At 37.5% G+C, this 17,303-nt stretch overlaps 1 protein-coding gene across 3 annotated transcripts in view; it reads left to right on the top strand.

The window, feature by feature from the left end:
• Nucleotides 1-17,303, top strand: part of LOC145683815 (endothelial lipase-like) — a 472,564-nt gene that overhangs the window by 378,488 nt on the left and 76,773 nt on the right. For all 3 annotated transcript variants that reach the window (XM_081755410.1, XM_081755408.1, XM_081755409.1), the window contains one exon: nt 1,417-1,674. In XM_081755410.1, coding sequence (XP_081611536.1) covers nt 1,417-1,674 — 258 coding nt within the window. The remainder of the gene's footprint in view (nt 1-1,416; nt 1,675-17,303) is intronic.

Raw genomic sequence — 17,303 nt, 5'->3', positions numbered from 1 at the left:
TTTGGGGACCAAAGCACCTTTTGAATGAAAAATGTGTGTCCCCGGGGCACTCGTAGGGTCCCAGGCGGGGACCAACTCAAAATTTGCAAATGGAACCGGGGGTCAAGTAGCACATTGTATGAAAGCTATTGTTAAATAAAAGAAGATAGGACAAATCTTAACTCTCTACCATAACCCTGTGCAAACGGGCAACTGATGAAAATGTCGATACAAGCTACATCAGAAAATCTATGGCTACGCTTCTAAATCCGTTAAGTTGCAACAATAACAATACCGGAAAACACGGAAGAATGGGAAAAATTAACATAATCGTACGGGTCATAGGTGGGCATGAAGAAAGGAAGATATTGATTGTAATGAAAAGATGAAGAGGATCCTATTGGCTATACTATTTGTTTATCATATATCTTATACATAAATATACATAACTCTATTTTTCACTTCTTCACGTACAAAAGCCTACACTACAGCATGATATGGCAACTCTCATGTTCTAAGTATATTTTGCTATTTTACAGCTTTCCTCTTCTTTGACAGACACTTTGAACTTTCTCTCCCCGATTTACACATCTATTTTATGATTGAATACCCACCCTCATATCCGCTAGTTTCTGTTAGTAAGTGTGGCTTCGTATAGAAAACGTGCTCCGCCCCACACCCTAGAAGGGCAATGAAGTGTTCATTCTCTCCTCTTGCAGCCCCTTGTTACTGATCATAATGATTCCAAATACTACAGAACTTCCTCAGTTTATGTTTCTTTGAGCCGTATAGACCGGTAATTAATAAACATATGCAGTTTATTACTTGTAGTGCCAGGTCTTTACCTGATAACTTTGGGACGAACCCAAAAGAGACCCTCTATCAAAACGATGTGTTTTTATGCTTTAATATAATACAAATATGAAAGGCTAGTGAGTGAAGACGTCAAATGTTTAGAAATCATTAATTTCATAAATAGAAAATCAATTAAACTTGTTTTATACTACGCTGTTTTGCATACTTTTAAAATGTAGACGTTAGTTATAAAGTTAAAATGTTTATAATAATTGATGTGCTCAGAGCAGAAAGGATTAATATACCTTTTCTGTCAGTTCAGAGTTATTTCATATTTAAGTTCCTTACCTGCAACTTATTTCAGTGTTCACAAGACGTTCACACAATTTAAATAACCTTTTACAATGTAAAAAATGCGTTCATTATTCCATGTATTTAAATGGAGCATACAATCATCGTCTCTTATCTCGCCATATTACTAACGAGACTTGCCCGTTGTTCTCTGAACTCCCCAATTATTTTATTATTATCTCCATTAAGATAAACAACTCCAATTAATCGAAGAAAATGATTCAAATGTCATATCTTCATATATTAATTATATATTCAATTCGTAACAATAATATATTTGTTTCATTTCAGATTATCTTGCTAAAGGAGACTGTAATGTAATAGTAGTTGACTGGTCAAGTATAGGTATGGTAAACTATCTACTTTATCCTTTGGTTGTTGCTAAATTGTCAGATATTGGAAAACATGCAAGTCGCCTCATAGATTTGCTTGTAAGCAGGGCGGGAGCTGAACTATCGGATATTCACATCGTTGGACACAGTCTTGGAGCACATATAGCAGGTTACACTGGAGCCTTCGTTTCAGTTGGTGCAGTAGGAAGGATCACAGGTAAAACAGTTTTGTGGGGCTTATGAAATTTCTCTGGCTTTTTTATGAGACAGTGAGTAATGCTAACTACTAACTATAATTTATCTAACATAATTCAAACACGATATTTCTAGTAGTGAGATTAAAATCTTATATAAGTAAGTGCATGGAAACTTCATTATTCTTTTAAGAAACTGTTTTCTGTATACCTCTCAATTTCTATGATTTCTGTATTTCGTAAAATTTCTGTAGTATAACTCAAATATATGAAATTACACTATCAGCGCAGAAATAAACTAAGCAACGGGAAACCATGCGCTAGCAGACTGCCAATGTTAAACCTATTTTGTGATTGGTAGTCTTCCCAATTCTTTAATAACCAATTCAACTGCAAAGATTGCTTGTAAAAGTTAAGTAAAACTATGATAGGGAATGAGAGGTCGAATGTGTTGTATAAATTGCGATGAACTGCTAGTTTACCAACATCTACCTTAAACTTATTTTTCTTGCGTAAACATTTTTAACGTTAGTTTTGCAGTTATGAATTCACTGCATTGTTGGCTATTAGCCTAGGTAAGGCTAGTATCCTATAACAAACGGGAGGTAATGAAAGGTTTGCCGCCCTTGTAGTAGATAATTGAAGTGAGTTGTCCTATGTATAATTAATAAATAAAGTAGTTTATCTTTTTCCTTCCTTTGTCGCAAAAGATTTTGAAATTTGCGGATATGGCTGTCGTTGGAATTATTTTTCTGGGTGGGTAAATGACACGTTTTTTGGTGGCGACGTGATCCCTGTGTTCGATTCTTACTTATGCTTCCTAGCAAAGCTTCTTCTCATTATCTTCTACCGATTTTTCTTTTTGGGATCCCATTGGTGGTTTCTGAGATTGTACCAGTGCTCGATTCTTGTTTACTGAACCTGCTTTCATAGCCCCATAGATTTGTTTCTCTCGAGACCAATAGCTTGTCTTGTACCTTTGACGGATTGCTTTCACAGCAATCACGATGTTAAAATTGGGAAAGCATACAGAGATTTGAAGGAAAACTTATTTTAAAGTTTCAAAATAAATTACTGAAAATGATATGATAAATATTTCCCAGACTTAATAGGCTTCTCCTATTTTTCATTAATTTGTAATAATAATCTTCGTTAAAAGGTGGTAAAAATTAAAAACCGAAACTTGTAGAACATCTACCATGTGATTATTTTTCTTTCATTCGTATTTTAACATTAAGCAATCTTTAATTGGATTGCAACTTTGAAAGATTGCTTTCATAGGAAGCTCCTTGTTAAAAGCTGGGAAAGATTAAAGAGTATTAATTATCCTTTATTATTAATGGACATTTATTAATTCATGGGATTTTATAATATGGTCAGGAAGAAAAATGATAGAACAGGGTAGATTCTTTATTCATGCGGCCATTTCTTACTTTTGAGCCGCTACTCGGTGAGCTTCTGAGTTGTAAATGCTGGACTGAAGACTGGACGCATTTTCAACCCTCAGAGAGGTGAAAGTGTTTGACAGCCAATGAGGAAAGACCTGCGTAGGGTAGGGTGGTGTAATGTCGGGACGGTCCCTTCTCTCAGCGCAAGGCTGCTCCTTTCTCTAGTCCTAGACTCACCTAAATTACCCATGTGACCTCGGAGTGGAGGCCTAATCTTTCCTTCTGTCATTTTCTTGACAAATTAACAAAGAAGTAAAGTTTCTCTTCTGGTGGGCATCATTATTCCTTCTCAGGTCTCGCATCGACTCGTAAACTGGTTGTCTCGTTTCATTTCGTTGAATTATTGTCTAGTGTCGTCTATGAGTTTTCGAACGAGACAAGACAACGAAAACATTGTCGTCTCGTAACCAATACTACTTTTGTCATTGGAAAGAGATGTAAATGTAGAACGACCTATTTGAGATGAACCATCCCAGCATTCGTTTGATGGGCGACAATGACATACCATCCTTCTTCCTTTCACAAGTCCATGATATGAGGAAAAAGGACTACGACACTCACACATGGAATGCCACATCTAACCTAACACATTCACTTCAAGTCACCTACCTGTTGAAAAGTCCTGAAACAGGTGAAACAATGCAGCAACTCTGCTCAGCGTAGAAATTCGAAGAGGTGTCCATCTTGTTGTTCACAAATTGCCATATAATGTCACAAACTGGCCCTTACCCGTTGCAGAGTCTCAATGGTAATAGCAGCGCAAACCTCGCGAACATTTAGTCTTAGAGCAGCAATTGTACGCTGGCGATATCTGTAAACAATGGATTTTAAGTTGCCCCACAGAAATAAAATGAAGCAGTTTTAAGTCATGCGATTTCGGTGGCAATTCCGCCAAACCTGGGCGACCGATCCGATGTCCACGAACTGGTCCATCCAACCATTGTCAAACATTGACTTGAAGTGCAGTGGCACACCATTGTGTTGGCAGTAAAAATGCTGGCAGTTTGCGTGAGGCAAATTATCCAAATAAGATTGCAGTATTGCTTGTAGCAGGTTTTTGATAGGTTTCACCTGTGAATCACCCCTGTAGGAACACAGAACCGAACAGAACATTACCGTGAATTGCACAACACACATTTATACGAGAGTTAACTTGATCATGGGAAACTTCTTCAACATGAGGGTTGCTCTCTGTCCAATACACGTAGTTATATCTGTTAACAGTTCCATTGAGATTAACACTAGAAGCACGGACATTTTAAACCCCCTAGAAGCAAGAAGCAGTCAAATTGACTGCTTCCCGTTTCTGACTAAAACAGAAAATAATATTGACACAGTATGACTATTTCTATTGACATTCTCAATGAGACACATCTACAACTAAGCCTAGAAACAATATTATTTATTTTACTTCTTTTATTTATAAGCATTAAGCATATCAATATATAATATTAAAAATATTTATGAATAAAATAAGTTTAATAACAGTATTTTCAAAATATTGAAAATAACTAAAGATTAATATCAATTCTTAGACATTAAATGTTTGTTGTAAAATAGCATTTGCTATGATAACTTTCGAAAATATAACCTTAGGAGACCATTACAAAGTCATTTGGCACATATAGCTTTCTTTCGAATTTCTGCAGTACACTTTCCACAAACACACTTTCGACACTTGAAGCATATGTCAGCTGCTCAGTTGATTTTACACAATCGCATTTGACATTGTTTTCGTTTGCGTGTGGAAGTTTCTTCAGATATAATGACACTGTCATCAGCGACATCGACCATTCAACTCTTCTTCCAAACGTTGGAGATATTGTCGCCTACTGATTTTCTTTCCTAAAGCTTCTCTGTATACTATCCAGAAATTCAAACATGACAAATCAACAACGCTGAAAAATGAAACGTACATTGGGCACCGACTACGTGCACATGTCACTGTGTATCTTCACCATTTGATCCACGACATCTACACCAAACTTGTCTGATTGCAATGTGTTATAGTTTAGGGTTTTCCTTTAGTGTCACTGACACTGCCTTATTCATGGAACTAAACACAAAAAAGTTTTGTTCCGCTTACATTTGTAGATAGTTAATGTATTATCACTTTACATCAGAGTGATATAGGTATTTATCTTTTTGGTACGCACAACCTTTACAAAACTCTCTTATGTCCCAACTGAATTCGTACCTTGATTCCTAAGAGATTCAGCTAGTTTCCTTGTTTTGAAGAAGCTATCATATGTTACATTTATTCCGTTTTTGGTAAAAGGATTTATCAAACTGGACGCTACAAATTCATCTACCTGTGTTAAAGCCCAAACGATTGCTCAGATAGGAAAGCCATTGAGGAGTACTTTGATTATAAGTTGGCAAGTAACCGTATATTGACGCAAAAATTTATTGGGTTTATTTGGCTATAATTTAGAAATAGACATTTGACTTTCGTAAGATTGAGTTGCTTTTCAATCGTCACGTTGTCATGTGGTCAGTTATCAATAAAATCTCTCTCAGTTCTGACACGAGTGCGAATTTGTCCGTTTGAAGTCTTGCGGATCTGGTTGTCTTTTCATAAAATCTCAAGTACCGTTTTATTTCACAGAAACTATCATTGCTCATTGTCTTCCTATAAATTCGTGACCCGAATGTTCTTTTCCAAAATACCCTAATGGGAATTGATGAAGCACAAGTAGCAACTCGATAAGTAATAGTACCCAAATAACATTGTAGTTCTGAAAGCGTGAAAGCCAATTTTGTTGACTTCTGTTGGCTATGTGCTTCACTAAAGGCGCACTTTAGGATATACTTCATCATTGGTTCATAAAACAGTAAACAAAAAGTACTACTACATGCTTCCTCAGACACTTGGCAAAATTCGTTGGACCTGGAACTTGGCGAACAATATTAGCATTGGGTGCACGGCCACATTGTTCCATTTGGAGCAATAAAACTGTCACCATTACTGGCGTTGTCTTCTACGCCAGTGTCTTCCCTTGTTCATCATTTGGATATAAAACGTTTTCTTCAGGTTCATAATCATTCCAATATCCATCTCCTTTACTTGAATCCTGTAAATTGTCTGTATTTTCTTCAGACTAAAAATTCTTAAAGATCACGTAAAACTCGAAGTATTTCTTGAGATCTCACTCTAAAATGTCACATATATGCTGCTCACCCTAACAAACTACAAGTACGCAATAAGATGCATATATTGGCATGCCTTTTTACAAATCTATCCGAAGGCAAGCACTGTTAAGGAAGCAATCTTTTAGGGAAGGGAGAAATATTGGCCACATATAAATGAACTAATGTGTATGTCGACCAGATATCTTGTAAGACAATGAAAAATGCTATGAAGTTATTCCTAGAACTAAATATCACAATATAGATAATAGAAGAATAAGCCATCTTAATTCTTCTATCTTAAATTAGAATCCATAAAGATTTCAATTCTTCTTTTCTCTGAATACAAGAGTGTTTAATGTCATCCGTTACACACAGAAACAATAATTTTCCATTCTCCCCTTTAAGGCAGTCATAATGACTGCTTCGTGCTTCTAGGTATAACTGATACTAGCGCTCCTGTAAAAAGGGACATAAACTTATTAGAGGTAGTGGCAACAAGTGGGTACAAAAGTATTAAAATCAAGTAATAACATGGACATAGCAAAAAAAATACGGATGTGATACGAAATTATATTTGTTGAAGCATCAAAATGACTGCTTCGTGCTTCTAATGTTAAATGTGACCTTGTCCGCAAGGTTGTGTTATTTATGTTGTATGAGTGTAAACAATCATAGAATTCACGTCATCTGTCGCCATCATGTCCATGGAACTCATGCACAAAATATACCTTGAAGGACTGAAAATTATGCTGCACAGAATTCTTTTGGGCATGCATTTGGCTAGTATTAATCACTTGGGCCACCTTTCGTAATAGACTGCTCGTAGCTTTAGCCAGAATGTCAACGAGTGTGCGATCGTCGGTTACGGATTGCGGTCTGAAAGAGCAAGAACGGTCCAAGACACTGCCAGTATCCTTGAAGGGTATCAATAACTTGTTAATCATTGTATGTGATGACAATGGGAGATGTGATGGCGGTGAGAAAACTGTTTCGCAGACGCATTTATATTCAAACCGGATGCGTGAAGTAGAGTCACTTCCACTTTGTTTCCAGGTGAATACATAGTCACTATTCTTCATATACACAGAGACACATGGACGACAATCCAACACACCACTTGAATCCAACCCACAATTCAACCCACAACGGCACCAACAGAACTGAGCGGGAAGTGAAGATGAGTGGCGTGTTGGTCGTCCTTGATTACGCTATGCACTGCCACTCCTGCGAAACAGGTGTACGATAGCACTTTGCTCATTTACGAAAATCGCTCAGCTGCGCTTTCTGCAATATTTGACGGTTTCCTCCGCTTCTTCTTCTGTCTAGTTTCAACAGAATTTCCCATCAAATAAAGCATATTCGAACAGTTACTATGCCCCAATTCAGGCACTTCCTTTTCCTTTCTTCATTTATATCATTTCGAATATTTCCCAGTTACTATACAGCTCGCCGTACCTCATTCGATAACGCGTATGACTACGATACAGGCTATTAAGGCGGTCATGGTTCACACCTCAGTCATGTCCACCGCACATCGTCGGGCCGATCGCTACTATGCCAGTATATAAGCGGATATCGAGCGGGAACAAGGCGTGACATCGAGTCGATTGAGCAACTACAACCACTGGCGGGCCAATCCAGGGCTTTTCTTGGTAACCGCGAAGGCGATACTGCAACGGATGTAGCCTTCGAAACATACACTGATCGTAGCGGTTTTCCTGCTCACGGTCGTGTGGCGGAAATTGATCGACTTTGCATTACCCACAATTCTTAATTCTTCACGTGGTGAATGTCATTTGTTCTAGTGTTCATACAAGAAGAATAGAACTGGGTAACGTCTGCTTGTCTAAGATATAATAGTAACAGGTTAGCAGCACTGTACTCATCTAACTATTGTCAGACAGTTCGTTAACTAACTAACTAACTAACTCTATGGTCTATGGAACCCGGAGGTTCAGTGCCGTGTTCACAAAAGCTCTCCACTGACTTCTATCCTTAGCTAATTGGATCCAGTTTCTACTTTGTATTCCTATCTCTGCGAGATCCATCTTAATATTATCCTCCCATCTCCGCCTAGGTCTTCCTAATGGTCGTTTTCCTATGGGTCTACCAGTCAAGGCTTTGAAAGCGTTTCTACTTTCTTCCATTCTAGCTACATGACCTGCCCACCTAAGCCTCCTAGACTTGACGACCCTAACAATGTTGGGTAAACCGTATATACTATGTAGTTCCTCGTTATGAAGCTTCCGCCATTCCCCATTCTCGTTCCTCTTGGGTCCGAATATTCTTCTCAGGATCCTGTTCTCAAATACTTTCAGTCTATGTTCTTCCCTCAGAGTAAGCGACCATGTTTCGCACCCATACAGAACAACAGGCATGATTATCGTTTTATATATTTTAAGCTTCAAATTCCTCGACAGAATTCGCGACGACAAGAGATATTGAACCGAATAGTAACACGAATTCCCTGCTTTTAGTCGACATTTAATTTCTTCGTGAATATGATTTTCGTCTGTTAATATTGATCCTAAATATTTGAAAGTATCCACTTTATCAAAAGTATTATTTAATATTTTAACGCCTCCACAATTTGCCGTATTACGGTCCCGACGCACTTCCATGTATTTAGTTTTCTCTGCATTTACTTCTAAACCCATGTCCCTGCAAGCGTTTAATAATATCTCTGCATTTATTTCTACTGTTCTCCTATCATCCCCTATTAAATTTACATCATCAGCATATGCCATAACCTGGTGAATGCCGTTCAACTCTAGGCCCTGGTTGCTATCTTTGATTTTCCTTATGGCGTATTCCAGCACAAAGTTAAATAATAATGGCGACAACGCATCTCCTTGTTTCAGGCCATTTTCGACGTGGAAGCTCGTGGACAAAAATTTTCCTACCCGGACTTTACTTTGGGATTCACTTAAGCATATCTTAATTAATCTAAATAGCTTTCTCGGTATTCCAAGCTCTGTGAGAACGTTGTATAATGTTTCTCTCCTAACCGAGTCGTAAGCCTTTCTAAAATCAATAAATAGTTGATGTACCGGGGTATTGTATTCCCACTTCTTTTCGAGTATTTGGCGAATGTTAAATATTTGGTCGATAGTTGATCGATTTCGTCTAAATCCGCACTGATAATCTCCAATAATTTCATCTGCGTATGGGGTCAATCTTGCTAACAGAATATTTGAAAGGATTTTATAGGATGTTGACAGAAGAGAAATGCCTCGATAATTATTACAGTCAGTTTTGTCGCCTTTCTTGTGAATTGGAACAATGATTGACTCTTTCCACTCTTGTGGCAATTCTTCCTTGTTCCAGATAAGGAGAATGAGTTTGTGTATCCTGTTCCACAATTTTTCGCCTCCAGCTAAAATTAACTCAGCCGGAATTTCATCTACACCCGGAGATTTGTGTTTCTTTAATTTCTTTATAGCGGCTTCCACTTCTATTCGATTGGGTTCTGGAATATACGGTTCTGCGGTGTGTATCTCCTTTTCTCCACGCACATTAGTTTTTGGCTGCGTGTTCAGCAAATCGTCAAAGAAATCTTTCCATCTATTTAAGATGCTATCCGTGTCAGTGAGAACTGTTCCGTCAGATTTCTTTAATATATAAGCACGAGGTTGATAGCCTTTCTTAAATTCGCTGATCCCCTTATACATGTCCCGAATATTTTTATTTTTACTATTATCTTCAAGTTCCTTAATTTTAGCTTTCAAAAAATCCCGTTTCTTTGTTCTAAAAGTTTTGGAAGTTTCCCGCTTGATATCTGCGAAATTTTGTGTAGTTATTTCATTCGGATTTTGTAGCCACCGTAATTTTGCCTGTTTTCTCTTCTCTACTAGTTTAATGCATTCTTGGTCGAACCATGGTTTGTTCCTACGTATTTCCGCGTGTCCCAGTTTTTCTACTGCTGAACTTTTAATGCTATCTCTAATTTCAATCCAAGTATCCTCAACACTAGTGCACTCCGAGTCTTCTAAAACCGAGAATCTATTCGAAACTTCAATCTGGTATTCCTCTCTTACCTGGCTCTCTTCTAATTTCTTTAAATTAAATCTCTCCGTTTTCGGACATTGAGTATTACCTTTATTCAACGATAATCTCTCCCGTATTATCGCTGCTACCAGGTAGTGATCAGTGTCACAATCAGCCCCTCTAAACGACCGGACGTCAATTATGCTAGATTGTCTTCTTCTATCTACTAAAACGTGATCAATTTGATTATGTGTTTTTCCGTCTGGTGATGTCCAAGTGTATTTATGAACGTCGCGATGTGGGAATTTTGTACTCTTCACGATTAGATTTTTGGATGTTGCAAAGTTCACGAGTCTAACACCGTTGTCATTACTTTCCTTATGCAAACTTTCGTTTCCTATGATCGGTTTGAAAATATCCTCTCGTCCTACCTTCGCATTGAAATCCCCTAATAGAATCTTCATATGGTATCGCGGGAGTTGGTCAAATATCCGTTCCACTTCTTCGTAAAAACTATCTTTTATATCGTCACCCTTATCTTCAGTTGGAGCATGTACATTTAAAACAATAATATCACACCACCGTCCCTTAAGAGTAATAAAAGAAAGTCTGTCAGTAACAAATTCAACCCGTTTAATTGCTGGTAATATTCGTTTGTGAACGAAAAATCCTGTTCCTAACTGGTGATTTTTATTTCCTTCCCCGTAAAAGAACGTAAAATTTCCGGAATTCTCAGATCCATTTCCTTCCCACCTAACTTCCTGAACTCCTACTAAGTCCATCCTGTATTTCTCTAACTCACTCGTTACAGATTTTAACGCGCCTGCCCTATAAAGACTGTCAGACAGTTCGTTGGCTTACAAAACTATTTTCGTGACCCACGTTATTTCTTACTTGGCAAAAATGTCAAATATACTGCCTTAAGCTTTACTCTTTGCAAGTAATCACCTCCAATTCTCACTGAGAATTACGAGATACTTCTGAGATGCCTGGAAGGTATTGCCTTCTACAGTCCAACTATCCCCGGATGGGAATGGAATTGTTAAAAAGAAAATGGTGTTAAATCTTTGTATTTTAACCATGTATTGATATAAAGGTTCCAGCGCTAAAGTACCAATACGTTGTTGAAAAAATTGAGAGCAGATGATAAAAGGCACCATGAAGAAAAATTTTCAGGTCAATCCGCCGTGGTTTGCGGTAGATCCGATTACTTCTTTCACATGGGGAATACGTGGGGAATTTCAGCAGCTGGGTATCGCCTAAAGGCGAGGAGCAGTGGGATTATGCCGGATACCCCGCAAGGGGGACGAAGGCGTAATTAGTGTAATCAAGCAAATGGCCGGCTGCGGCGTCCTCCAACTGCCGTCATTCGCACGTTAATGGGCCTACGGCGGCCCTCTGGCGGAATACCTTTGGGAACATTTTAAACGCTCTCCTGTCTGGCGACACTGATGTGACTTCAGCATTCTATTAAATTACGTAACAGTGTCTTTCAGTGTCTTTCATGTTCTTTCATTTATTTAACAAGTATTTGAGCACTGGTATCCCATGCATGACTTGCATTCTCTTGATGTCATTGAATTGTCAAAGAAAGAAGACTGGCATGCCATAGTCGCCCATTAGACGAAAGTTGGAATGGTATATCTCAAATAGTTGGCTTCTATATTTTTCCCTTTCCAATGACATAAGTAGTATTGCTCACGAGACCAGAATATTTTCGTGTTTCGTCTCGTTTGGAAAACCCATTCACTACAATAGACAATCATTCAACGAGATGAGACGAGACAGCCACTTTACGAGCCGAGCCAATACATGCGAAGGAATAATGATGCTAACCCCCGATAAACTTTAACTATTTATTTGTACAAGTAAGTGACTCAAGGAGAGATCTGGCATCTATTCCTCGCATCGACCCTTTGGATGAGTCTAGGACAGGAAAAGGAAGGGGCCCTAACCTGAAAGAAAGGACCATCCTGGCCTGCACGCAGGGAGACTGAGGAAAAACCTTGGTATGGCCAGTCAGAACAGCTTTCGTGACAAGTTCGACCTACTCAAATCCCATGTGGCATGCAGGCAAGCAACCTATATTTAATCTATCTCGTTTGAATTCCTCTAGAAACGTAACGATACTAGAGCTTCTGTTTCTAGATGAGACAACAATTGAATGATGAGACAGGATATACGTGTCGCAGTAACTACAATTGAATTGTGTCGTTCAAAGTTGCCTTACAAGGGACATTTGCAAACCTTGACAGGTAGATGTTTGTCAAAATTCGTACCCTGTCTGACTGTGGACCACTAATCATCATGGTGATAATCATTCAGTGCCTTGTTTACCCGCTACGTATAATATATATATCAAGCAGTAACACTTTGAGGCAGTGTGAGTAATACTCCAAAAGAGCCGGGAAATGGCAGAAAATGAAAAATGTTTGCAGGTACCCTGATACCTACTGGGTGAGGACAAATGACGAAGAACACAGCCATAGTGTCACACAAGATGTGTTGCCATCCCAACACAAAGATACGTTTAAAAAAATACAATATATGGCATTAAGAAAGTAGGCTAAAACGTGAAAGAAAGTAAAAGGCGTGTTATCAGTGTTGACAAATAAGGCAGGCCCTAAAGCTGAGAAATTAAGAGGTTAGTAGAATGAAACTAATAAATTTATAACAACAACAAGACTGCAGAAGGAAGACGCGTACAGAAGGGAGTAAACCACATCATGCACAACAACCAGTTACTGATGGCTTCTTGATATGCCATATCGAGAGTTCGATAGTTCAAGAAATGTACGTATTTTGTCATACTATATGTGGCTTTTCTGTTGCATGTATTGGTGTATTATGTTAAAATATTTTGCACGTGTAAATTACTGGTAAACTAAATACAGTAGTTTTATCTTCATCATTGTCTCACATGCTAACATTTCCTACATTATCGACTGACACCTATCACCGGTCATTAATCGCTGCGAATAGATAGACGTATTTTACTGTCACAGATTTGTTAGCCTACCTTTCGTGCCACAGCTTGTAACGGTATTGTGTATTTTATGTAATAACTTGTATTTACGGGCGAAATGTGCTTTTAAAATGTGCAGAAGCTATTTAAAAAGAAGAAGAAGAAAATATAAATAAAGATAGATGTAATTTATATTCTGTTTTTATGATTGGTGTTTTGTTGTGATAGTGATATGCCATGTTTTGTAAGTCGTCATAGCAACGGAATATATATAGTATAATATATAGAGAATCCATCTTATGAAACTTACATGTACAATGTGTCTCCATCTTATGAAACTTACATGTACAATGTGTGTCCATCTTATGAAACTTACATGTACAATGTGTGTCCATCTTATGAAACTTATATGTACAATGTGTGTAAATAATTAACTTATTACGTTCTACAATAAAAAGGCTAATATCGAAATGAAGTGTTTATATGCATTCTGATAAAACAGTAACCTAGATTATATAAATATACGGACTCTGGGCTATAAAGACATAAAATAATCAAAACAATCAATCGTTACAAACTGGTGGTTTCCGTTGTTATACATATTTAGTGGTCGTTATAAATCGCTGGTTTCCGCCGCAGGATTAAAACTTATGGACCTCGATATAAATTGGTGGTTTGCCGCCTGAGATTTGTAAGAAGCCAAGTAAACAATCTCCTAAATAAATAACTGCAAATTGATTTTAAAGTGACGTAGAAATTTTATTAAATACATCAAAACGGGATATACATGATTGAATATTGGAAGAAAAATCTACAGGAATATTAAAATGAGTCTTCCTGGTACTGACAATATACCCGAACTAACTGATACTAGGGAAATGTAGACTCCCTCTAACCTGGCTGACCTTATTAAACAACAGTTTGTACAATTGAAGCAAGATTTTGGTGAGCAAATGAATCAGCAGATCGTACAATTGAAGCAACAATTCGTCAGTAATAGTCAACATTTATCACAGCAAATTGAGAATAAAAATCAGCGAATTGAATATAGTTACCATAATATGGAACAAATACTACGTAGGTTCAACGAAGTGCAAAGTTCACTTGAAGTTGTAGAAACTATAATAAATGAACACACTAAACAAATCAGTGAACCTGAACTTTTCATGGAAACTATAGAGAATGTAGATCCTAAATTTGCATCGACGAAGGCATGGGCGGCGATTAGGGGGGGGCAAAGAGGGGCAGTTGCCCCCCCCCCACTTTTCTGCAATGGCCTATCAATGTATGTAGTTTCAACCAGGAAAATTTGTATATTAACATAGATATACAAATATTCAGATCATGTCTTGCCCCCCCCACTTTTAACGTCCAATCGCCGCCACTGGACGAAGGAATACGTCACTGATTTAAATGTATGGATGAAATTTGCTGAGTGTTAGCAAAAACATACTGCGGTATTGGTTGAATTCGATTATCTCGACTTCTCTCTTTATTCGAATGTTTTCGAATGTCTTACTGATGCTGGGTGTAACGAAGATCTTAGTATGCATCAATATACGAAATGCTATGGTCATTTTCGTCCACTGAATGCTATTGACTGCTTGTGTTCACAATATATTCGACATGGTATTAATTCTAGAGATGAAGTAATTGTAATATAATCTTTCAATGATGTGTACAAGACCTTGGTTCATGTAACGGGAAGAAAATTGATCCCAGTATTCATGACATTCATTAAGATACCGTGTGTTCCCGCCAATGTTTCTAATGATTGGTCAATTGAGTTGGAGCTGTTGAAATGTTGAAAATACAAAATGATAGTAGTGAACAATCAGATGGTACTTTTACCGAATGCGGTGAAGTGCATAACTTCAATCATTTAGGTATGGTATTGCAAAATTTTGAAAATCCATCAATGGTGCAATACAATATTAACCTGAACCAAACTAACCTTAATCGAAACCAAATTCGAAAAATCAAGCGGAGAGATATATACTTTCAATGCAACTTAAACGAAATTGTTGGTCATGTAATTTAAGCTAAAATTATGGCGTCCGAGAAAACCGTATTCAATTTATTTTTACTTTATTTCGCTTTAAATATCGTTATGATTTCGTTGGTTATTCGTACTTTATTTAAATCCTATATAGATAATCTGATATTTGTATCATTGTTCTTTTAAATGACAAAAGATCATATATATATATATATATATATATATATATATATATATATATATATCGGGTATTGCAAAATATGTGTTACAACTCTTGCGAGGTGACTCCTGCCACTGAGACAAGAAAAAAAGTTCTCTTGAACTTTCGGCTATAGGACATAGTTTCGGATCTGCAACGTGCCGAAAGCGTGGGAAATGACTTTCGGACGCCAATAGTTCGGAAACTACCCAAAGTTAACAGAGAGGATAAAAAGTTCACTGAAGAAGTCATACCTGCTGTATTGAATTTTGCATGTTTCACAATCCTACGATGCACGCGCAAGGGATTCCCTAAAGGAACGTAGGGAGTCCCGGATAATCTGCCAAATGAAAATTGGTCTAAATGGATATGAGTTGATAGGGTTTCTACTACGTAACAATAATTCGCTTGTATTAAGACGAAATCAAGAATAAATGCAAAATGGCGGACACCTTCATGCCCGTTGTGTGCGGTTGCATAATCGCCAGGTACGGATGCTGGTCAACAGAGACGTTCTGAGTTTTAAGTGTAGCGAATTTGTACTCAAATGCTATAGAAAGACATTTGGAGTGTCGGTAGAGCACAATACATGATACAGGGTGATTCACATGTGTGAAAACACGTAACGAAAAATGACCAGAAATTCAATCATACTCAGTAAACGTGAGTTCAAAGCGTCGGAAATGTAAGGGTTAGCGTCAAGAACGTGAAAGCCATGTTGATGTTTGACCATTAGCTACATGTTGATATCAACGCACACATTGGCCACATTTCAATATCGATCATTCGATCCCACTAGTGACATTCATTTAGTTTACCCAGTTCTTTTGTGAGTCCCCTTGCACAATTTCAACTTGGCCTCAGTTGTTGTTGTTGCATCCTTATTGGTATGCGACCGTGCACAGCATATTGCATCTGATTGATGGTATATTATTGGTGAATTGGCAATAGCTTTCATGTTCTTGATGCTATTTTTTGGGCATTTTTCGTTACGTGTTTCCACACATGTGAATCACCCTGCATTATGTATTGTGCTCTACCGACACTCCAGATGTCTTTGTAGAGCATTTGAGTACAAATTCGCTACAATTAATACTCAGAACGTCTCTGTTGGCCAGCATCCGTACCTGGCGATTATGCAACCGCACACAACGAGCATTAAGATGTCCGCTATTTTGTTTTTGTTCTGGATATCGACTTAATACAAACGACTTCTTGTTACCTGGTAGAAGCCCTACTAATCTATATCTATAGACCAATTTTCATTTGGCAGATTATCCGGGACTCCCTACGTTCCTTTGGAAAATTCCTTGCGCGTGCATCGTAGGATTGTGAAACATGCAAAATTCAATACAGCAGGTATGACTTCTTCAGTGAATTTTTTACCCACCCTCTTTACGTTGGATAGTTTACGATCTATTGGCGTCCGAAAGTCATTTTCCCACGCTTTCGACACGTTGTAGATCCGAAACTATGTCCGATAGCCGAAAGTTCAAGAGAATTTTTTTTCTTGATACAAATATCATAATACCATAATAATATGATTTTCGCAATCTTCTAAGTTTTGACCAAGAAAATGCCATAGACTTTGTTAACTTTCAACTTGTAGTACATATTGATGGCCTCGATAGGACTTCAGATTAAACAATTTTTATAACGTTATTTAAATGTACCTTCTATTCTCGATGTTGAATTGTATAAAACGTAATTAATTATAAGAATTAAAATAAATATGAAAATAATGTTGATATAAAAGTAAAAGATGATATATGATTATATGAATTGTAATTGTTACATGTACGAGGGTTATTCGAGAACTCAAATAATTAATATGACATATCCAACGGTCTAGAACTTTTTTATTTTTAAACAAAAAGTGTCCCATTTTTCGGGCGGCATTATGTAAATGTATTGTGTAATTT

Source organism: Thermobia domestica, chromosome 4 (assembly GCF_964235325.1).
Source record: "Thermobia domestica chromosome 4, izTheDome1.hap1.1, whole genome shotgun sequence".
In the NCBI taxonomy this organism is placed as follows: domain Eukaryota; kingdom Metazoa; phylum Arthropoda; class Insecta; order Zygentoma; family Lepismatidae; genus Thermobia; species Thermobia domestica.
Note: the sequence above shows the minus strand (reverse complement) of the source record. Positions and strands in the feature narration are given on the sequence as shown.